Source organism: Rousettus aegyptiacus, unplaced genomic scaffold (genome assembly GCF_014176215.1).
Source record: "Rousettus aegyptiacus isolate mRouAeg1 unplaced genomic scaffold, mRouAeg1.p scaffold_m13_p_17, whole genome shotgun sequence".
Classification (NCBI taxonomy): domain Eukaryota; kingdom Metazoa; phylum Chordata; class Mammalia; order Chiroptera; family Pteropodidae; genus Rousettus; species Rousettus aegyptiacus.
This window is the reverse complement of record NW_023416292.1, coordinates 23820432-23842557: the sequence shown is the minus strand read 5'-3', so window position 1 is coordinate 23842557 and position 22126 is coordinate 23820432. Positions and strand designations below refer to the sequence as shown.

The window sequence follows — 22126 nt, the reverse complement described above, 5'->3', positions numbered from 1 at the left end:
AATTTGCATTGCTGAGTGGAAGGGCGCGAACCTCGCAGGCAGAACTTGCAAGTGCCAGGGACGCTCTGGAGACTTTGAGGGACAGGAAGCCTTTGCGGCCGGGCCTCGCCTCACACTAGGGGAGCAGCTGAGGGTCGCTCTGCGAGGCGGCCCGGAGGGCAGAGGGGGGAGTGGGGCGCCCCACCCAGACCCACGGCCGCGCCGCTCCACGCTCACGTCCAGCCAGGGTCCTCAGCTACTCCCAGCACCCAGGCCCCGGGCTGGCCCAGAACAGAGACTCAGGCAGAGTCAATGTACTCCTGTCCCCAACAGTAACACATGCCACACCGTCTACAACAAGGTCACGGTCCCTTCCTTTATTCGGTTTCCAAGTTTTAAAAAGATAAAGTAAAGCAACCGTTAAGCAGTTCAGATCAAGGAAAAGCATCTTTACCTGAGTTGCCCACCAGCCTGCTCTGACCTGGCCCAGCGCCCCCAGAACAAGCCTCCGAGCGGGGAAACACTGGTCCCGCCACGACCCCCGCCCCCGGCCGCCCTCTCTCCCGTGTCACTGATCTCCCTGGGACACACAGACAGCCGCGGCCACCTCTCCTGGGGCAAAACCCTGCAAAGCAGCCCCCGGGGCCCAATAGGGTAGAAGTTTCTAGCAATGCTTCACTCAGACTCGGGGTGTTCACGGGACTTTCACTTGTGTGAGTGCCCTGGGGACCAAGAGCTGGTGGCTGGCAGCTTTTGTGCCGCAAACCCAAGCGGGCTCCTGCCATCTCATGCTTTTGCCACATTCAGGAGAAAGTTTCACCGACGTGTCCTCTCTGTCAGAAGTTCCATGCCACGCTTGCCGGGGTTTCCTGGTCTGGCCAGCTGCACGGGCTGCAGGGCCCCGCACACCGCGAGCAGGTGGCCCGCACGCATGACCCGCCCAGCTGGGGCCACAGCGGCGCCGGTCAGGGCGGCTCTCTGGGCGCAGCGTTTGTAGGTGGCCTGTGGCTGCAGGTCCTCTGGTCCCCTCTGGTCCCCTTTGGTCCCCACTGATCCGAGCTTGGAGGAGGGCCTAGGGGTTGACTCTCCAGCTGCGGGGACCCGCGGCTCGGAGCCCCTCGTCCCTGGGGTCACCACAGCCTGCCTGGTCAGGACAGCAGGGCGGCTTCCGGCACGCAGGGCGGGCTGCGCCCGCGCCCCCGGTCCCCAACATGGCGCACGCCGGGCCTCGCCCCCACCATGGCTGCCTGCTGCTGAAGGCGGGCGGCGCCACCCGGGGGCTCCTCGGTGTGAGTCCTCGCCCGCGGCTGGGCGACAAAGCCCATGCCCAGGAGGAAGCCGCTGTCGCGCGCAGGCCACGGGCGGGGCTTCTCCTCCACGTGAATCCGCTGGTGCACGATGAGGTCGGAGGCGAAGCCCTTCTCGTACTCGAGGCACCGGAAGGTGTGCGTGTGGGTGGCCTGGTGGCGGATCAGGTTGGCGCTGCGGGTGAAGCTGCGCATGCACTGCAGGCACTTGTAGGGCTTCTCGCCCGTGTGCACCCGCTGGTGCACGATGAGGTCGGACTTCTGGCCGAAGCGCTTCTCGCAGGCGCCGCACTTGTAGGGCTTCTCGCCCGTGTGCACTCGCTTGTGCACGATGAAGGCGGACCGGTGCCGGTAGCTCTTCTCACACTTGTTGCACTTGTAGGGCCGCTCCCCGGTGTGAGTTCTCTGGTGGCTGATGAGGTCTGACTTCCCGCTGAAAGCCTTCTCGCACTCCAGACACTTGAACGGCTTCTCCCCGGTGTGCGTCCGCCGGTGGCGGATGAGGTTCGTGCTGCGGCTGAAGCACTTGTCGCACTCGCTGCACAGATACGGCTTCTCGCCCGTGTGGCTCCGCTGGTGGACAAGCAGGTCAGAGCTCTGGCCGAAATTCTTGCCACAGATGTCGCAGGTGTAGAACTTCTTCCCTGCGTGTGTCCTCTGGTGCCCCGAAAGGGCGAGGTGGTGCCAGAAGCTCTTCTCGCACTTGCTGCACTTGTACGGTTTCTCGTAAGTGTGGATCCTCTGGTGGGACACGAGATCTGCGCGCTGGCTGAAGGCTTTCTCACACATATCACATCGATGAGGCCTCTCCCCAGCCGGGGTTCTCTCGCACATAATAAGAGCTAGGTTTTCACAGAAGCTTTGCTCACAGTCAAGGCACTGGCATATGTGGTCACCTATCTGGGTAATCTCATGCACGTGAATAAGAACCTTTCGGCCCTCCTGAGGGCGCACATGATAGAGTTTCGCTTTCTGAGTTCTCTGCTTCTCTCTCTCTTCCGAAGTGTACATTTCTATGGCTCTGTCCTAGGGAGTTTCCCACCTGTTGCCTTTACCCATCATTTTCTTCATTGTTGTTCTCTTGATAAGAACTTAAAAGATACACCTGTATCATGCCTTTGAGTCATGAGCGGTTCATCTCTACGAGTTTCCAGCATCGTGTATATTAATCTCATACTTGGTATTTCCAACCCTGTGAGACAAAGGAGAAATATGGAGAGTCCTGTTACTGAGAGAAGAACGCTCAGCGCACAGCGACCACCCAGTGGCATGCAGCCCTCCATTAAAATCACTGCAGAAAAGACAGAAAGTCCGCATCCGAGTCTGCAAGTGCTCTAGGTTTTGCAGAGGCCAGAATCAGCTCGTTTTCCTCTCTGCTGACACAAATGGAATCAGCAGTGCACAGGGGGGCACTGCCAGGAAGAATCGTCTCTTTGTGCCCCTGGGTGATCTCCAGCCCAAGTTCTTCCCCTTCCCGTGGCTTAGGCAGCGCACTGAAGACAGGGCCGATGGCAGCGTGCCCGCCCCGGCATTCCCCACCCGCCGCCTCTGCTGCTCTGCCTTCCTCCCCGGCAACTGTCACCTGTACTATACACGTATGTCATTCACGTATTCACTGTCTGTGGCTAAGATATGGCTGCTCTTTCCTTAGCGTGCAGAACAGTGCCCGGCACACGGCTGGTCCTTAGTAAGCAGCTTACAGAAATTCTACTTGTGTCCTTATCTCGTAAAAATGTCGGCTGAATGCCACAGGGTGACAGCTGTGCGATGACATGCACTTAGACGAGGGAGGCACATTTCGAAAGACTGAAGAAACGAGAGCTCACCTAGAACCTGAACAGACAGAAAGCAACGTTTACTTCCTGGTCCTGAGAATCTGCTTTCTCAAGGAAGATGGCATTCTGTAAAACACAAGGACAAGACAAGGATAAAGTCACACGTGAGAGGATTCAGCACTAGATCATTTCACTCAAAGAAGCTGAAAATGGTTCAAGCACAGTTTCCTTAAAAAGAGCAGAGGACTTCTCCTATGTAATCAATCCTTCAAGTTCAGTTCCGAAGAGGATAATCATAGTCCTGAGGCATCCCACACGATCTGAAGAAAAAGGCCGATAAGGAGTCCATAACCCACCCTTGGGGTCACGGCAACGCCGGAGCAAAGGGCCTAACACAGTCTCACCGCAATCAGCAGGGCTCGCCCTCCCCGCCGGCGCTCGGGCTGCCGGACCCGAAACGCAGCAGGCGCTGCACAAGCACCAGGTGACAGCGACCCGGCGGCCACCCTGCCCTGAGCACCCTTCCTTCTCCGGAGGGCATGCAATCGTCGCCATTTTGGTTCTTCAAAACTTACAGCAGCCTAAGCTGCTTCTTATTTCTGTAAGAAACGGTTTGGGAGGCAGTCGATGGCGGGTCAACGACGGGCACAGGACGCGGCCGGACGGCAGACTCGTGCGCTGGCTTCTCCCTTCAGCCCTGGCCTGCCTTATTCCAGGCCGCTGAGACCCGGTTCCCTCGACAACCTTTCTGCCACTGAGGCCCAGAAGCAAACATGGAACTACCTGACCCAGACAGCATGTGGGGACATACAACCAAGGGTCTCCATGACACCAAGTCCGTGGCTGCCGGTACTGAGGTGACACATCTCATCGTCCGGTTCCAGGTGACATGGAACCATGTCACCAGCTTTCCCACTGAACTCAACTCCGAAACCTGCACAGAACGTACGGCGTGGTAAACACGTCTGTAAACGGGGCGGGGGGGGGGGTGCGGGTGAAGGCGGCACAACGTGCCCAGGAGAGGACTGTCCCAACGGCGATGCTCGTCTCAACGGCACGAATCATAGAAGTCAGGGAAACCCTAAAGTGTAATTCGACTGAGATTTTTCAGAAAACCCATGAGCTTCCATGCTAATGATTTAAAACTGACAAGTCAATGGACAGAAAACTGACTTAAATGTGGAAAAAGAAAGAAGAAAACATCTCTGGAAGAAGAAATATATAGAACATGGTAAGAAAACAAAGTTGGGGCGAGAGTGGCTGCAGAAATACCCATCACCCAGCACATCCTGTAAAAGCGACGAGGACAAGAAGAAAAACAAGTGGACCACACAAAACCCATGCTCCCCAAACCGAGCTGGCTGCCTCTGCCTCCGACTGCAGGCTGGGGTACGGGTGACGGCAGGGGGCTGTGGTGCCCAAATCAGTTCCCCGTGAGAAAGAGGGAACCCACTCTAACCACAGGACAAGTCAGAAAGATTTCTGGCCAGAACAAGACAAGGAAGAGACTTGGCGTGCACACAGGACCTAAGGAGGCAGCTCTGTAATGACATTTCTTCAGACGAAGGAGAGTAGAGATAGGAGAGAGGAACCCTGCGGGGCACACCACAAAATAGATAAGGAACAATGGGAAGTTAAGGTGCTTCGAGATACAAGAAGATTAAAAAATAATAAATAAATAATTGAAATGCACACTCTGTCTCCTCTACTATCTTCTAAAAATGTCATCCAGTCTTAAAACAAAAACGAAACTTAAGCACAATGGCAGTGACACAGTGCTGCTGAACCAGCGATCTTGTGAAACATTTTATTCAAATAAAATAGAAATAATTCAACTAGAACCTGGGAGGAGGAGAAAGAAAAAAGAACAAAGTGAAATAACCTCATGGATTACTGTATTAATGACAGGTAGGAGTTAAAGGATACTGTTAAAAACTGGAAAACAGATGATGAGAGGTTAAATAACAAAATGGGACTAAAACATTAAAAATGATCTAAGTACACAGGTAGCCATTATAACAAATATCAAACATCCTAATATATATATATATATATTTTAATAAAAGCAATGAAAACATAGCATGTCTGGAAAAACAGGACAAATATTACATAAAAAATATGAGTGCTGAGATCAAACATACCAATCACATCAATAAATGGCCCGTTAATGTGATTTTTCCATGGCTCACAAAGCAAGACCCAACTATGCTAAATACAAGAAACACCTAAAACAAAGTGATTCCGAAAGGCTAGAAATAAAGGGATAGGAAAAATCATCAGGTGAACGGAAACAATAAAAGTAGGGCTTCTAGTCACAATAAGCAGGCAAAGTGGAGTGCAAGCCCAAACGCATCAAACATGATAAAGGACACTTTTTTTTTTTTTATTGTGAAAGCCATAATTAAAACAAAGCTTATTCCAGTTAATGATTAGCTATGTATCAGATTATATAGCAGTCACCTTTATGAAGCAAAAGTTACCACACTAAGAAACATAGATAAAAACATTAATAAGAAAACATATTATGTCAGTAACAGGACAGACAAGCACTAAAAATAAGTAACAATGCAGGTCTAAATAATAAGCTAAGTAAATCTTGTGGGTATCTTATTGAAACTTACACCCTCATAATAAGGAATACACATTCTTCTCACGCACACAAGAATTGGTCACAAAATCTGTCATATATTAGGTCATCAAGGAAGCATCAGTAAGTTCCATAAAGTGACATAAGCAATATTCTGCAGTAAAACTAGAAATGTATTAAAATATCAAATAACAAAAGCTCCCCATATGGGGAAAAAATAAAATATTAAAACAACTCTTCGGTGAATGGGAAAATAAAAAATTAACAGAAATCCTAAGTCCTGATAATTGAAAATATTTATACCCTTAAATACTTTTTATCAATAAAAATGAAAAATGAACAATCTAAATTCTGAGCGAAAAGCTAAGAAAAAAGTATATCAAAACAAATAAGAAAATAAAGATAAAAGTGGAAATCAATGAACTAAAGAGAAAAACAATAAACCTAGTTACAAATCAAAATCCTACTTATTTTGATTAACTTAAATAAATAGATAAGCTACTAGCCAGCTTGATGAAAAAAAAAAAGATGAAAGCACACATTTACAAAATAAGAAAGAATCAGAAATAAATAACCACCAAAACAGAAAAAGAACAAACCCATATACACATAAAAGCCACTTTGGAGATGTGTACACAAAGAAAAGTGATAATCTCTGAAATAAGACTGTCTCCTTGGGAAACACAATTTACCCAATTCTATCCCATTAGAGCCAGAAAGTTTTAAAACACCAAAATGCACATAATAAATAGAAAAGGCTATTAAGAAACTATCCTACAAAAAAAAAATAGACCTAGATTTTTTCACAAGAAAATTCTAACAAACTTAGAAAGACCAAATAAGCCTAATGCTTCATATATGTTTTCTGGAGCACTAAAAATGAAAAACAAACAAACAAACAAACAAACACACGCACACTTCTAATTCTTCTGTGAAAAAAGTTTAACACTGATAACTAAACTTGATGGAAAGAGTATAAAAAAAATTTACAGCCCAATATCAGTACCAATGTGAAGAGGGCCAACAAAAATCCAACACCACATTCTTACACAAAATGTAGCATAAATTTTAACTTTTACATTGTTGCATATAACACACATTCTTACACAAAATGTAACATATTATTTTACACTGTTGCTTTTTAAGATTTGCAATTTATCCTGGCAATCCCTCCACATCATTCTGAAAGGTTTTCTTCTTTCACAGCTGTATAGTACCACCTTGTATGCAAATATACCAAATTTATTCAACCAGTTTCTTCCATATGGGCATTTAAGTGGTTTTAAATATTTTCAAATTGCAAACACTTCTTTGATGAATAACTTTATCCATGTGTATTTTCATATTGTTGGAAGTGTATCTTCAGAGTCAGTTTCTAGAAAAGGGATTGTTAAGTGAGATGTAAATGCATACCTGTGTGTATATAGAGAGATACAAACAGAATCATAAAGCCAACATAGTAAAGCGTTAACATTTAGGGACTATGGGCAAAGGCTGTATGGGCATACTTTGTACTATTTTGCAACTTTTTTATAAGTCTCAAATTATTTCGAAATTAAAACGTATTTCATTTTGCTTTTTAAAGACCATGGTAGCTGAGAGTTGGTATACCCTGCTAGTTAAAACTGAATGTTCAAACTCTGGAATCAGATTTTGCTTCAAGTTCCCACTGTGCTTCTTTGTAGCTGTGAGAACTTGGGTAAGTTACTTAAGTCCTTCAGCTTCGATTTCCCTTTCCATAACGTAGATAAGGTACAATTACATGCTGCCGGGAGTTGCAGTGGAACTGAGAAGTGTCAGTAAAGGACTCAGCTCAATGCCTGGGTTCCAACAGATGCTTAAAAAATGACAGGTTTTATTATTTTCTTAGTTCCATCTTTACATTCACAAAAATTCTAACATTCAATGAGACCATCTTCAGTGCCTGCCTCTTGTGTAATGCCTTGTTCAAAATCCAATTAACTAAATAATCATAAAATAACTTAGCAAGTTACAAAAATCATGTAAATACTAGAAAAGCAGTTATGGAGAAACAATATGAGAAAAAAATTCAGAATCATGACTAAGTAACAATATCCAGGCATACAAACAGCCTGGGGGAGGGGGGTCTGGCTTTTTAAGACATGTATTACTGTCAAGTTCAAAAGGGGGGGTAGAGCAGGAAATAAAAGACTCCAAGCCTGGTCATAGCCTGGTGAATGAATCAAAGGATTCCCTATAGTCATCGGCCCAGGGTAACATATTTGCCCTAAATAGCCAATAACTGTGAGGTACCAAGAAGAAAATTTTAAAAAAGTCTAATAAGGAAATCACGTTCTTATTCATATCCAAGGCTTTTAGATGTCAGCACCTTGAAAATAAAATACAGTCTAGTTGTCAAAGCTCAAAGTAGACCAGAACACTTATCTAGTTCAAAAAACTGCAACTGTTTCCTGTAACACGCAGAACAAATGCGAAGTTCTCACTGCTCTATGTAATGGGCACCTCCACCTATCTGCAGCCTCACAGGCCACCTCCGAACCTCTGCACATGTTCCTTCTGCCTAGAATACTCTTCTCCCAGCTAGCCTGTTCCTTTATTTGATTAAGTCACTGATGGAAAATTCCTTCCTCAAAAAGAGGCACGCCCTGACTTTATCTAAAATAGCCATGTTCTCTTATCCTGTTTTATTTCTCTCCATAGCACTTATCATCACCTGGCTTTGTGGTATACGTTTTATATTTGTTAATTTGTTTCTCTCTCCAACTAGAATATACTGTCCATTAAGGTTAGAACTTAGTCTTTTGTTCACTGCAATATCCCTAGCATCTCGAATACATTAGTTGAATGAATGAAAAATAAGATCGAGTAAATACCAGGACAATAAAAAAAAAGAGCCATTGTTCATCCCTGGCGCCCCAGTAGCAATGCAAGAGGCCAGGCTAGCAGCGCTGGCTGGTCCATCTGGCAAACCTAAATATATTCTTCAAATCTTGGCTTCAGGGAACCCTCCTCAAGAGGTTTCTCCTGCCTCATCCTGGGAAGAGCCTGATCCTCTCTCCCACGGCCAGGGTCAGAGTGCACAGAGCAAGCAGGCAGGCAATAAAAGTCCAAGCACACAGGTGAAGCACAGACTTTAAAGCTCAAGGTTGTCCTTATAGTTAAAGAGCGGTAGGACAAGCAGACACTGGCCATAGAACATCATCTAAAAAACAGGTCATTCTTTACCCTATCAGGCACTAGGCTAGAGATTATTTCACTTGTTTTTCATTGACTGTGTGGATTATCTCATTTAATCTTCCCAAGAACTCTGTGAAATAGGTGTTAATACCAATGTTTGCACCTTACAGATAGAAAGCCTGATGCTCAGGGCAGTTAATAATTGCCGACAATGTCACAGCTGGCAAGGAGTGAAGCTGGGATTTAAACTGCCATGTTCTGGCCACAGGGCTTGCCTAGGCATTGGGCAGACTGCCTTATTGCGCTGAATCTCAAGAAGCAATACCTACAAGCCTGCTGTGAATATGCATGCTGGAAAGGAGTCTAAAATACACTTAAATTGATAGACTAGGACCCAGTTTTATCGTCGTGCTATCTCAGAAGCTGAAAAAGGGCCGTTTCCATTTTCCATGTATCCTTTCCCATTCCTTCTTGTCCTCCCCAGTACCCCTCTCCTCCCCCTCCAAAACCTACCACATAGAAACAGAAGCTAGTATGCCACTTGCCATAACAACAAAGACTCAACACTGTCTTCCTTTTGTCTCCAAAAGTTCTCTAAATATAACTATTTACAACACACAATTCTTCCCTCTCCTAGAGGAAAAATAAGTCAATAATGTAGAAATTTATAATTTTTTTGAATTTATAATTTTATGGGAGCTGGACATCTAAATATTGGTCCCATTTACTCCCCAGTCTGGTCTGCCTCCTTCAGTCATATCTAACCTCTTCCCACCCTGCAGGAAGTACCTGCCACTGGTAGCCATTGGTTCAAGACAAAATATCAAGAATCCTGGATAGTGGCTAATTTCATAACAAAGTCCTGAGTACTGTTTTACTTGTTCTATTTTTTCTTCTTCTGAAAATTGTTTTTGTTTGTATTATCTCAACCTCTAAGCTCAAGGACCCATTCTTCTGCCATTATAACCCCCAAGATGTTGTTGATACGTGTATATAACATAAAGTTGTATATTCCAAAAATGCTTATGGAATGATCAGACAAACCAGATTCTTCTGCACGTAGAAGAATGAAAAATAAGAGAACTAATCTCTGCATTAAAAATGGGGGGTAGGGGAACTCCACTCAATGTACTTGGGATTTCCCCAGCATGAAAGACAAACATCGCATAGGAAAGTGCCCAGCAGTGTTCACTGTTATCATCTCCGGGAACCACCGTACTGAGCATCTCTGCTTTCAACTTTTCACTGACTGCCTTCCACTCCGGGCTCAGCGGGTCCCAGAGCCGCGGGGTCGCGAGGAACAGAGCTATCCCCACCCGGCTGAGGCCGCCGGGTCTCAGGCCCCGTCGCGCCCCCGGATCCCGGCCGCGCAGGCCAGTTCCCTCCCAGGCCCCGCGGCCGCGCTCACCCCGCGGCCAGCAGCGCCGCCCCTCGTCCGCGGCACTTCCGGTTACTCTCGGACACTCGGATCTGGGCTTCGCTGCGGCCACGGGCTCCGCGGCGGTGGACCTGAGGGCTCACCCTCGGGGAAAGAGGGAAAGCAAACCTGGGGCCGACGAGAGCCAGGAGCAGCTCCCTCTGCGCGGCTCGGCCCGGGGTGCTAGGGCCAGGCCCGCGGGCGGACGCCTCAGGGCCGACCAGGCCGGCTACGCGAGCGCTCGCAACCCGGGCTGGACGCGGCGGCGCGGCCCCGCCCCTCGTGTCACGTGGCCACGGCTCCGGGAGACAGGGCGACCCACCCCCGGCCTCTGCGCCAATCAGAACGAGCCTCGCGAAGGGGCGGGGCCCTGGGGGCGCATGCTCACTGGGGCCCCGGGCGTTGCTGGGCGGAACCAGCGGGACCGGGCTACGCTCGGACCCGGCGGAGGCCCGGATGTAGGAGAAATCCGCCGTGTTGCGGTTTCGGACTTTTGTCCTCTTTCTTCAAGGCTGTTGAAAGGGCACTGGAGCCAGGAGTAGAGTTGCAGAGATGGATGTCGCCAACCATGATAAAAACACCCCCAAGGATCAGGATGAAGTGGAGGCTCTGTTAGGATGAGGACGTCGAGGTTACATTAGGTGGTCTGGGAGCGCAGAGAAGGAGACTAGGTTTGTGGGAGCTGGCCTCGGGGCCAGGTCCACGGGCTGGCCAGGTGCGCTCGGGTGGGTCTGCGGTAGTTGGCCTGGAGCCTGGGTTTGTGGCGCCTCCTTCAGCTGCTGTTTGAGTTAGTCATATCGTTCGATGGCCCTATTGGCCGGTGGGTGACGGGGTATGGAACGTCCGCCATGTGCCCTGAGAGGGTGGCCCTTGTAGTGTTACTTGGGCAGCGAAAAAAGTTTCTTAATCAGAGTGAAGCACTTAGGGTGACCAGGAACACAGGGTGGGCATGGTAGCTTCGGTGTCCGCATATCAGGCCAGAAAGGGATGTCACAGTCCAAGTAGGTGTCAGCTGTAATGAGGCACCATTGGTGCCCATGGCTGGGGGCTAGAGAGCCAGTGTGACCAACCTACCAGACCCGGGTGGGTCCTGGTTTGCAATTAACGTGTCCCAGGTCTCCTTGTTGGCAAGAATCATAATACTGTACTTATTGTGTCTTTAGTACTGGCGTCTTCCAGGATTATCCCTCAGGCACCGGCCCATTCTTATGTCTGAGATTGACTTCCACGTCCAGTCTGTTGATATATCCAGTGGCCGATTGGTGTGATCCACTGGGCACAAGCTTGATTGGCATGAGAATTTCATTCATGTTTCATTTTAAAAGGTCCTTTGTCATGATCACCCACCTGAGTGGTATATATTTGTTCATCCCAGGCACCAAGCTGCTATTACAGTTCTTGTCCCCACATAGGGACAGTCCAGTCATTCAATTGCCATTCTCCTAACTAGATGGCTATGCACTGGCCCAGGACCCAGTGGGAATGTTGCAAGGTATGGTGTAGTGGGGCCCGAATGGCCATCGCCACTACATGTAGTTCGGCCCATTGCATGGAACATCCATGTTTAATCCCTGTCAAAAGATGGCCATTGCTTGGCCAGATGGTAGCTGCAGCCCAATGGACTCCATATGCTTTTAGTTTCACAGAGCCACCAGTAAGCTGTGCAATATGATCAGTGGGCATGTTTCTGAACCTTAGGCCCCTGGGAGCCATAAGAGGAGTCAAAGGATCACCAGCAGGTCACATGGTCTCTTTTAGTAAGCTATTTGTTCATGGAGTCTGCTGGTTCCTTGGGGTCCTGATTGAGCCAGGTCTTGGATGTACCATTTCCATTTGAGCCTGTGTGATTTTATTGGCAAGGTTTGTAAGCACTCAAGTAAGAATGGCAAGTTCAAGTCACAGTGTCACTTGTGCTCTGGCCATAAAACATTCAGTTTCTGTCAGCACCCAAGTGCAAGCAAGGAGTTGCTATTTAAAGGGGGTGCATCTGATAGATGTCCCAGGCGACTTAGGTGCAAAATATAAGGCCAGTGTACCCCAGTGGCAGTTTCCTGAAGGCACAAACCGAATCAGCGTGTGAGGGGATTACGGACACCTGTAGTCTTATCAGGCCAGTAGGATCCAATTAATAAACACTCTTGCCCTGAAAGCTGAACGTGCCACCGCCAGCCACATGCCCCAACCTTTACTACCTAACGCTGGCCCTACAGGAGACACCTCCTTGTTTAGCTTACTGTGCATTTTCTTCCTCTTCTGTTCTTGTCTGTCTCTGTTTTTCATCCAACTGGGATGTAGCTCCGGGAAGAAGGGAAGTTTTACATTTTATTCTCTCTTGAATCTCTGTACCCAGATAAGTCCCATAATAAGGTGTGTGCTCCAGAAATACTTGCTGGCTGATGAAAGAAGAAATTATTAAAGAAGCGACTTGCCCCTTCTGAGCACATGGGGGATGAGTCTTGAAAAGCTTATTTGTCTGCATTTGCTTGTCTTCCTTTGTGCTCTATGTTGGGGTGAGAACAAGTCCTTCCTTCTGACCAGCATGACATCAGGCAAACTGACCAACTTTCCAAAAGAAAGCAGCACTGCCCTCTCTGAGGCTCGAACTCAGGACCTTCAGATTATGAGACTGACGCGCTGCCTACTGCGCTAAGAGGGCGGCTTGCTGTTCCTTTTTTCCCCATTCAAAATAAAAGCAATTATTACTTTCGAAGTACTACCACATTACCAGTTTCCAGTTTTCAATTGATCCTACTTAAAAAATCACTCCATATGACCCAGAGGTGCACAGGAAGGACTCCACCCAGAAATGGTGGGGGCCACGCCTCTCTGGATTTACCCAGCAACGGGACCTTCTGGGCAGCGCGACCAGGGTCCACCGCGCCATCTTCTGCTCTTCTTGCGTTCCAGTGATGTTTCCTGCCGACAGGGGTCTCAGTCGCTCGCATGCTTTCCATGGTTTCCTTTGTTGAAAAGAAACATAGAAGCCCCCAATTCATATTAGTTTACAAACTGGCAGAATAAATAGTCTCAAATTTGTCTCCAGTCCACACCGTCTGTCTGTACTCCATATCTCCACTTTGATCCACATGACTGGAGACATTTTCCCTACAAAAAACACGAGTTGAATGTAATAAAAAGCCTCCCTGTTTATTCTGCCTTATGTGCCATTAATTACACCAAGAGATTTATGGAGATTATCTCATATAGTCCAATTGAATTTTGGCAACAAAACTATGTATCACTATCTGCCGTTTCCACATATAATGGAGGTTCAGAGAAGTTAAGTCACATTCCCAAGGTGTCAGAGCTGCAAAGTGGCAGAGCCTGAACTGAGAAGCAGATCATTAATTTCTAAAACTTGAACCCTCCCTCTCTCTCTCCTTCTCCCTCTCTCTCCCCTTCTCCCTCTCCCTCTCCCTCTCCCTCTCCCTCTCTTCCTCTCTCTTTGTTTTCCACTGCAGTTCATCCATCCACACACTGGAAAGTCTAATTCCCAACCTCCTCTGTGCTGGCCTTCCAAGTCGGCTTTGGCTCTTCCTTCTTCTTCAGACCTAACACCCAACCACTTGCCAAATACTGAACATTATTCTCCTGCAACTCTTTTGAATTATTCGGCTCCTTTCTGCACGTTCAGTACACATTCACTGAGAAGCTGCTCTGTGCCGGCCGCTGCAGCAGGCTCAGTGAGTGAGACAGAATCTGATGACCCCAGAGACTCAAGAGCTAGAAAGATAGACAAAGACAAGGGACCATCCACTTCCAGCTTCAGCGCTTCCAGCCTCCCTGGAATTTACGGCTAAATAACCCTTTCTAAAACACCAGCTTTAGCAGTGCCACTGAGGCACTCTCACTATTTATTCCTGGTTTCTTAGTTTTGATGTCTCTTGCTTTCTCTCAACTCATTGGCCCTTTATTTTACCTACATCATGATTTTGCTCTATAAGGTCGATTAGATCCATTGATTGGTGATGGTGCTTATATCTTCAGTGTGTTTGCAGACATGTTATCTACAAGATATCTACAAAGTGTCAACATCGGCAACTATAATTGTGGATTTTTCTTTTTTTTTTTCTCCTGGTTCATCAGCTTTTGTTCGTGAGTTTTGGAGCTCTACGTTTGAGAGTGCACATCTAGGACAGTCACATCTCTCTGGTGAACAGTCGCCCTGCAATTTTGTAACATCTCTCTCTCTACCTGGAAATTATTTTTGCTTTGAAATCTACTTTGTCTCATATTAACTTGTCCAATTCAGTTTTTTTTTTTTTACCCCCTTGGTGCTTGCATGGTTTAACTTTCCTTACTCTTTACTTTTACTCTACCTAAGCCAATATACTTGAGGTAGGTTTCCTTATAGTCAGTACATGTTTGAGTATAGTTTGTTTTTAATACATTCTAATGATCTCTACTTTTTTTCCTAATTTCTAATTTTTTTTTTTTAGGTGAGTCAGCCCTTGGTTGACCTCACAGATTGCAAGGACCTTGTCAAATCCCTTATTTTTTAATTTAATTTTATTTTTTACACCTACGGCACCTGGTTGTCCTAGGCGGTCTCCTATCCAAGTACTAACCAGGCCCAACCCTGCTTAGCTTCTGAGATCAGACTGGACCAGGCTTGCTCAGGGTAGCATGACCATGGACCAACCTCTACTTTGTAATTAATGTGTTTAGGTGATTTTACATTTAATGTTCTTATGAATATGTTTGTATATAGACCTATCATTTTATACTTTATAAATTGTTGCCTCTGTTTTTCATTCCTCTGTCTTCCTACTTCCCTTTGGCTTTTAAAAACATATTTAACATTCTATATTAATATATTGTTTATTTTGCTCTGTCTTGTACAATGTTTAGTAAGTGGTCTAGGTATTAGCATTGTAAGTGCTTAATATTTACAGTGTATTTTAGAGTCGATATTAAACTATTCATGTTGAATATAGAAATCTCATCACCGTTTAGGTTCTTTCTTTGTGTTATGTATATAGTACATCCAGATACAATGAAAACTCGTCACTCATAGTTATAAAATTTGCTTATAATCATCAAGTTTACTTCAAAGATCTTCAGAGCCCAGTAATCTATTACCATATTTGCCTAGATATTTCCTGTTTCTGCTATTGTTTCTTCATTCCTGATGTTCTAAATTTCCTTCTGTTACCATTTTTCTTCAGTTTAAAATCTTTGCTAATTCTTTTTTAGCTGTCCCAGTACCCACGAATTTTCTTAGATTACCTTCAAATGAGAGGTTTTTCACCATTAGGTCTGAAAGATATTTTTGCTATACATAAAGTTTCAGACTGGTGATTAATTGCTTTCAGCTCAGCACTTGAAAAATTGTCTTCTATTTCTTTCTAGCATCTCTAGTTTCTGGTGAGAAATCCCCAAACATACAAATTTTGGTTCCCCTTTTCTTTTCATCTGGCAGCTTTCATGGTTCTCTCTTTTCTTTGCTTTTTAGCAGTTTGATTGTAATATGTCTGGATGTGGATGTTTTGGGGTTTGCTCTGCTTGAGGTTTTCTGAGCTTCTTGAATGGTGGGTTATGCGTTTTGCTCTTTCTAGGACTGTGTCGGTTCAGGGCCAAGCTGCGGAGAAAAACAATAACTCCTTCCTGAGGGATCACAGCTCCTCTGAAGAAACAGAAAACAAATTATAAATTGGTAGCTCTAAATATACTGAGCTTGGAGCCATTGGCAGCCTTGTGTTGTCCATGCGCATTGGTCAAAATCCGAAAGAATGGCAAAACCACTGCTGCGTTCGAAACGTGCCAGGTCTTGTCGTTTACTTCACGGGGTCAGGGGCTGTGAGGGTGCCACCTAAAATCCAAAGGTCGGCATAGCAAAACCTGGAGAATGCGGGCGTCGATCCCGCCACCTCTCGCATGCTAAGCGAGCGCTCTACCATCTGAGCTAATTCCCCGACTCCTGTGAGGCTTTTCCCCTCCAATTTCTCATTTATGAGCAGATGTGCGGTCCCCGTTGTCCACCGCTTCAGGTGGCTCAGGACACAAGGAAAGTCCAGGCCGTTAACAGCGAGCCAGCACCGACAGCGCATCCTCTCTAAGAAAGTCTTAATAAAGAAAGCAAGGGTGCCCCGCGCCGAAGACACAGAGGGCCACCGGAAATAGTACACGCGACTTAAATGAAAACTCCCACTGCTCGGGGTGGGGGCAGATGCTCGCGTGCCGAGCGGAGATGCGGGGGGAGAGCGCAGCGCCCGCGATGCCCCACGCGCCTGTCCCCCTCACCTGTGCGACAGGCAGCGCCGGACACGGCACAGCACACACGCTGCCTCGTGGGCCAGCGAGCAGCAGATGATTCTGGACGGCGCTGGGAAAGAGACCAGCTGCCTTCTCCCTGGTCCTGGCACTGCTCCTACCACAAGGGACAGAGGCGCCCAGACTGCCGTCTCAGCCTGCCCCTGACCGGCCGGCCCCGACCGCTGCCTTCCGCAGCCGAGGCAGCCCCGGCCCGGCCGCCAGGCGGACTCACCTGGACCGCCCCGCGCAGCGCCGCTGGGTGGAGGTCCGCGCAGCCGCGCCTCCCGGGCCCTGTGCGTCCTGCCGGAGTCCCAGAGCTCTGGGCTAACGCTCGCCGGGCTCAAAACGTCAACGTCAGAACTGTCGCCCCCTGGGGCGCATCTGTCCCCTCTCCCTGCTGCCCCACAATCTACCCAGCCCGGAATGGGCCGCACCCCGGGTGCAGTGCGTGCGCGGGACAGAGCAGCGGTTGGCGAGGTTCGGCTCCGGAGCCGGGTACGGTCACCCGCCACCGCCGCCAGCGCCCCCCACCCCCGCCCGCCACCACCGCTCAGGAATCACTTGGAAGAAACACGAGAACCAGGAGTGGTCACTTTCAGAACAGTGCAAAAGTACACTCCATGGCGATGTTCAAAGAGCACCGAGTGCTGGAATCAGAGCCGGCGCCAGGAGACAGCGGCCGGGGGGCCCAGGGCGCCGGCTGGTCCTGGGTCTCGGTCTAGGGCCTGTTCACACGCCTGCGCATCCACTGGCACAGCCCGCGCAGAGGCTCGCTCAGTAGCTGTGCTGCTTTGCATGCGAGCCTCTGCCTCTGGACAGCCCCGTCTCACCGTCGTGGCCCAGAACTAGCTCCGCCTGTAACACCGATCACGTTTTGTCTCTGGGGCTCTTTGTTTCTTATTGAAAAAAAAAAAAAAAAGCCATCCTAACGGGTATGAGATGGTGGTACCTCATTGTGGTTTTGATTTACTGTTAACCATTAGTGACATTGAGCATCTATTCATGTGCTTCAGGGAGCGAGGGGCAGCCCTGTGCTTTCCCTGAGACAGAGCCTGGGGGCGTGGCAGGGGAACTTTAAAGGCTGAGTGGCTGAGGCAGTTACCCCTACAGCCTTTAGCTCAACTGCCTTGCGCATGTCATGGGTTTCGCCTGTTTTCTAGCAGGGCAGGAACCTCACTTAAAGGAGAGATTTTGTTCCCTCCGCTTGAATGTGTCCAGCGCCCACGCACAGAAGGGAGCTGAGCCAATCGTGGGTGTCTCGGTGTTCGCTGCATGATTAATATCAGGAAGGCAATCGGCAGGCCCAAAGGAGGAGACGAGGTCGCAGGTATGGGAAGTGGATCTCAGGTGGTTTCTCACAGCGGGTGACCATTTGGAGATCTCAGGGGTACAGACGGGGCTGTGCCCTTTGCCGTTTTGTCCACAAGCACTCAAAATGTCGCAGCGCAGGGGAGGTGGTTGCCCATTTTGTGGCGGTGGAGCTAACACTTTGACCCCTGGGCGCGCAGGTGTCGGGAAGGAGACTGGGGGCTCCTCATCCAGGAATTATGTGACCTGGAACCTGATGGAGGCCACGTCTTGTGGGGAGACAATGATTCAGGCAGGTAGAACAGCCTGGATAAGGACGCGGTGTCCTCGGACAACTACATATAGAAAGCTAGTATATGATGAAAGTGGTATTTCAAATCATTGAGTAAAAGGTTTTGATGATAGTTTTTTGGTCAATTACATTGGAAATTTGGAAAAAATAAGTTAGATCTATTTTTCACACCACACACAAGAATAAACTTGTTGCCATAAATATATCTTTGCAACTTTTTTTAATTATACATTTTTTAAAATATTTAAATCCAAAAGGCAGCTGAAACAGCTTCCCTCCCCCGCCCCCCACCGAATCGTTTTCTCGCTGGTGAGTTTCACGGTCTCAGCGCCCCTCGGAAAACGGAGGGGAAGTGGGCAGCCTGACCCCTGGAAGCCAGCCCAGAAGCACACAGGCATTTAGGGGCTCAGAGCTCACGGGCCCTCGCACGCGGTGCCCGGACGCGAGCTCGCGAGCGCAGGGCCCCTGCAGCACCGAGGGGGCGTCGCCCCGCAGCCCCCCGGCCTGTTTATAGAAGTGCTTCCTCACCACGAGTCAGGAGTCTGGGTGCTCCCGCTCCCCGGACTCGGAGGGGACCCTGGGCCTCTGTCGCCCAAGAGCAACCAGGCCGCGAGGAAGGGGCGAAGGCGTGGCGCGCGTATTTCCATCGCGTCCCGGCAGCTTCCTTGCTGCTCCCTCCACCCCCGGCCCTGTTCTCGTCCATGGTGTGGAAAGAAAGAAGGGGCCCCTTGTCCCCACGTCCCCAGATGTCTCCCAGGCACATCCCAGGGCCTCTCCCCCCATGATGTCCCGTGAGTTCCGGAGAACAACGCCTAGAAATACGTGCTCCCAGCGATGGGGTCTTGGGGACGAGGTGGCCGAGTGGTTAAGGCGATGGACTGCTAATCCATTGTGCTCTGCACGCGTGGGTTCGAATCCCACCCTCGTCGGCTGACAGCAAAGAGTCGCCGGTCTTTCGGGCGTGAAGCCCCACTTGGGAGTCTTGGTGTCTTCCCTGTGCTGTTGTTTGGGTCTGGGGCACCTGCCCCGTTTTAAGCTGCTGTAGCTTCTTTCTCCCTTTCTCTCTTTCCTCTGACTTGAGCGAGCAGGTGAGGCTGACCTTGTCATAGGTCAGGAAGTAGAACGAGGGTTTTCTTGTCCCCCTCCCCCAAGGTAGTCTCCAACTTAAGCTTTACTTTTATCACTTGAATTTTCTTCCTTATTTATCACCAAGTTTTGCATTCCTAAACACCATCATTTACCTATATCCGAACTTCATATAAATAGAAACATACATTTTTACTTTTTTAACTTTTTCATTCATAAAATTCTGTACATTTTATTATTGCTGCCATAGATGTATTTTATCCATTTCCATTTCTGTGTAGTGTGTCAGTATGAATATACCACAACTTATTTATTGTTCGTATAAAACAACCTTTATTATCCTCCAATTTCTGTGGCTCAGGATTCTAGGCGTGGCTTTACTGGGTCCTCTGGCCCAGGCCCCCTCACAGGGCTGCAAAGGCCTGGGTAGGGGCTTCTGGGATCCCAAGTCTGCACTGAGGAAGGATGAACCCCCAGGCCACTGATGCGGCTTTTCCGGACCCATTTTCCTGTAGACTTAGACTGAGGACCTGCATCTCTACCAGCTGCCATCCGAAGGCATTGCTCGCTTTCTTGTCATTGGGGTTCCCCCCGGCGCATCTCATGACATGGCTGCTTCGTCAGAGAAAGTAGGAAGGGCCAGAGGGGGCAGGAGCGCGACAGAAGCCACCATCTCTTATAAGCTGATTTTGGAAATGACATCCGAGCACTTTTGCTGTGTTCTGTCCCCTGGAGGTGGTCCTGAGAACGGCGAGGAGGGTGACACTGCCTCCGATGTTCGGACCGTCCAGTGAAGGAGGAAGTCCTTTGGGAGTCCCCCCATTTGGCAACAGGGGAACCAAGGAATAGCCCTTTGCTCATTTATTCAGAGATATGCTCCGTGCCGGGCACTGCTCTAGAAGCCGGGAAATACATCGGTGATCGAAATAGAGCAAAAAAGGAAAGAAAAGAAAAGGAAAAATACAGCTGTTGATGGACTTACATTCCGGTGGGGGGAGGGGTATGGTGAAGACAAGCATGCGAACAGGTAAAATATTGAGCGTGTTGGATCTTGAGACATATTGTGAAAAGAAATGGTGGTGAGCGGGGAGAGGAAAGGCAGAGAGTGTGGCCCAAGTATGAGATCACAGTCAAAGGCCTCGTTGACAGGATGAGTGCTGGGCGTGAGGACCTCATCGCCCTCCTCACAAAGCATGGGGTCCACATCCCAGGGAAGGAACTGGACTTTGGCCTCAAGGCTGTCCACACCAGTTCGGCCCCTGGGCATCTCCTCTCAAGGATAAGCACGAGGCTGGTTTTCAGAGGTAATGCAGCCATCTGCATTCCCAGTGCAAAAACGGTTACCCCTCCTGGGACCACGAGCTCAGGTTCCCCTGCCAGGAAGTTCCAGCCACTCTACTTACTAACAGGAAAGGGTTCCAACCTAGATGGCGAGAAAAGCAAGAGACAGAATTGCAAAGGGACCGTGTGACCGCTGGCCATTTGAGCTAAGAAGTGAAGAGAACCCACATGTATGCATTTGTGTTGGTATAAAGAAATTCCAGAGGGGCGTGTAGGAAGCTGATGAGCGTGTTTGTTATGATGGGGGCACTGGGCACTCGAGGACTGTGCTGGGAGCAGGATTGCTTATAATAGTCATTATATATCTGATTATTAAACTCTAGCAATAGCCTGCCTTACAGAAACCATAAATCAAAACGACGTTTTAGCTGCATTACCCTAAAGGTCCAACAGTGTGCCAACGCTTGATTCCTTTCACTGTCACCCTTTGTTGACCACAAGAGAAATACTTTCATTATTTTGGCTTTCTTTTGGAGGAAAATGGATTATGCACACGAAGAGTACACAAAAGAAAATAACGTCCCTCCGAGTGCCTGGCATGCATGCTTCGCCAGTTGCCAATGTTTTGGCCGTATCATTTCATTATCCTGCCTACGCTGGGCAGGAGGTCAGTGTAAGGAAATCACAAACCTCACATTTCGATCAGGAATGTTTTCACAAATATCCTAAAGACACAAACCAAATACAAGATTTTCATACTTAAGAAAATTTTTAAATGGTTTGTAATATCACCCAAAGTCTAGTCCTTTTTAAAATATCCTCACGCACCTCAAAGATTTTTTTTACAATAATTTTGAGTGAATTAGGGTTCCATTAGATCGACATATGACGTTTGTTTGTACTGTCTCTTAAATCTATTTTAATTCATAACGTTTAACCAGAATCTCCAAAAAGGAGTGTGTTCTTTGAAAAAAAAATTGTGAAACTATAATCTAGGCGATGGGAATTTTCACTATTTACGGACTGTCGTTGGTTGTAGGTGTTTTCTGTGTAAAGTGCTCAGGAGAAAAAGAGTTGTTTCCTAAAAGGAAAAAAAAGTAAGACCATACTTATGTTTTCTATTCAAATTTAAGTTAAAGGGCTGTGGATGTAAGAAATGTCCAGAGCTGTAGAGAATTTTTATGAGTTTATCTGAGCCTCACGGATGACATACGCTGGGAGCAAACTCTCAGATTCTCTGGCAGCTCTGCAGTCCCCTTCTGCATTTGGAGTGAGGGCGGGAAGGTCAGAGGTCACATGAAGGTGCGGCAAGCCAGGTGCAGACAGCTAGGGAGACCACGTGCTCCTGGGGCGGGGGGTCGTGCTCTGGGGACCTGACAAGGTTTGCTCCAGGCATTTTCCGGCCATGTGAACCTAGATGCAGGCAGACAATGGGCGGGGCTGGCTTACACCCAAGAGAGCCTTTTACTGAAGAAGCCATAGGCCTTCGCCTGACTGCCCATGTGACCTGCCCAGTGAGGGGGTTGGATCAGGTCACTCTGTGAAATTACTTTTCATAGAACCCTTTTTCATCCACAACATTTTTTTCCTTATAAAGGAGAATCAGATCTCTTGTCTAGCTAAATTTGCCATTTTTCTTCTAACTTTCCATTTCAATCCTTTGCTTCTAATATTCTTCTG

The 22126-nt window shown here is 48.1% G+C and overlaps 1 protein-coding gene, 3 non-coding genes and 1 pseudogene across 6 annotated transcripts; 1 reads left to right on the top strand and 4 right to left on the bottom strand.

The window, feature by feature from the left end:
• Positions 1-341: 341 nt before the first annotated feature.
• ZNF322 (zinc finger protein 322) lies at positions 342-10494 on the bottom strand. Of its 3 annotated transcripts, none has more exons than XM_016130236.2 (3): positions 10216-10494; positions 3113-3187; positions 342-2478 (listed from the first exon to the last, which is right to left on the bottom strand). In XM_016130236.2, exon 3 carries the CDS (start codon positions 2295-2297, stop codon positions 1128-1130), a length of 1170 nt encoding a protein of 389 aa, XP_015985722.1. In that variant the 5' UTR covers positions 2298-2478; positions 3113-3187; positions 10216-10494; the 3' UTR covers positions 342-1127. The 3 variants fall into 3 exon arrangements, with proteins under 3 accessions (XP_015985722.1, XP_015985806.1, XP_015985893.1); XM_016130320.2 differs by having other exon boundaries at positions 10354-10494; XM_016130407.2 differs by lacking the exon at positions 10216-10494 and adding an exon at positions 3845-3975.
• A 2313-nt stretch (positions 10495-12807) lies between these two features.
• TRNAM-CAU lies at positions 12808-12880 on the bottom strand. The gene has a single exon. It is a non-coding gene; the product is annotated as a tRNA-Met (tRNA).
• A 1863-nt stretch (positions 12881-14743) lies between these two features.
• LOC118613136 lies at positions 14744-14862 on the bottom strand (annotated as a pseudogene).
• Positions 14863-16066: 1204 nt separating this feature from the next.
• On the bottom strand, positions 16067-16139 carry TRNAA-AGC. Its single transcript has one exon. It is a non-coding gene; the product is annotated as a tRNA-Ala (tRNA).
• Positions 16140-18926: 2787 nt separating this feature from the next.
• On the top strand, positions 18927-19008 carry TRNAS-GCU. Its single transcript has one exon. It is a non-coding gene; the product is annotated as a tRNA-Ser (tRNA).
• Positions 19009-22126: the final 3118 nt, after the last annotated feature.

What these genes read in the sequence shown, in the direction of transcription:
- ZNF322 (XM_016130236.2), bottom strand. Translation starts at nt 2,297, where the DNA reads ATGTACACTTCGGAAGAGAGAGAGAAGCAGAGAACTCAGAAAGCGAAA.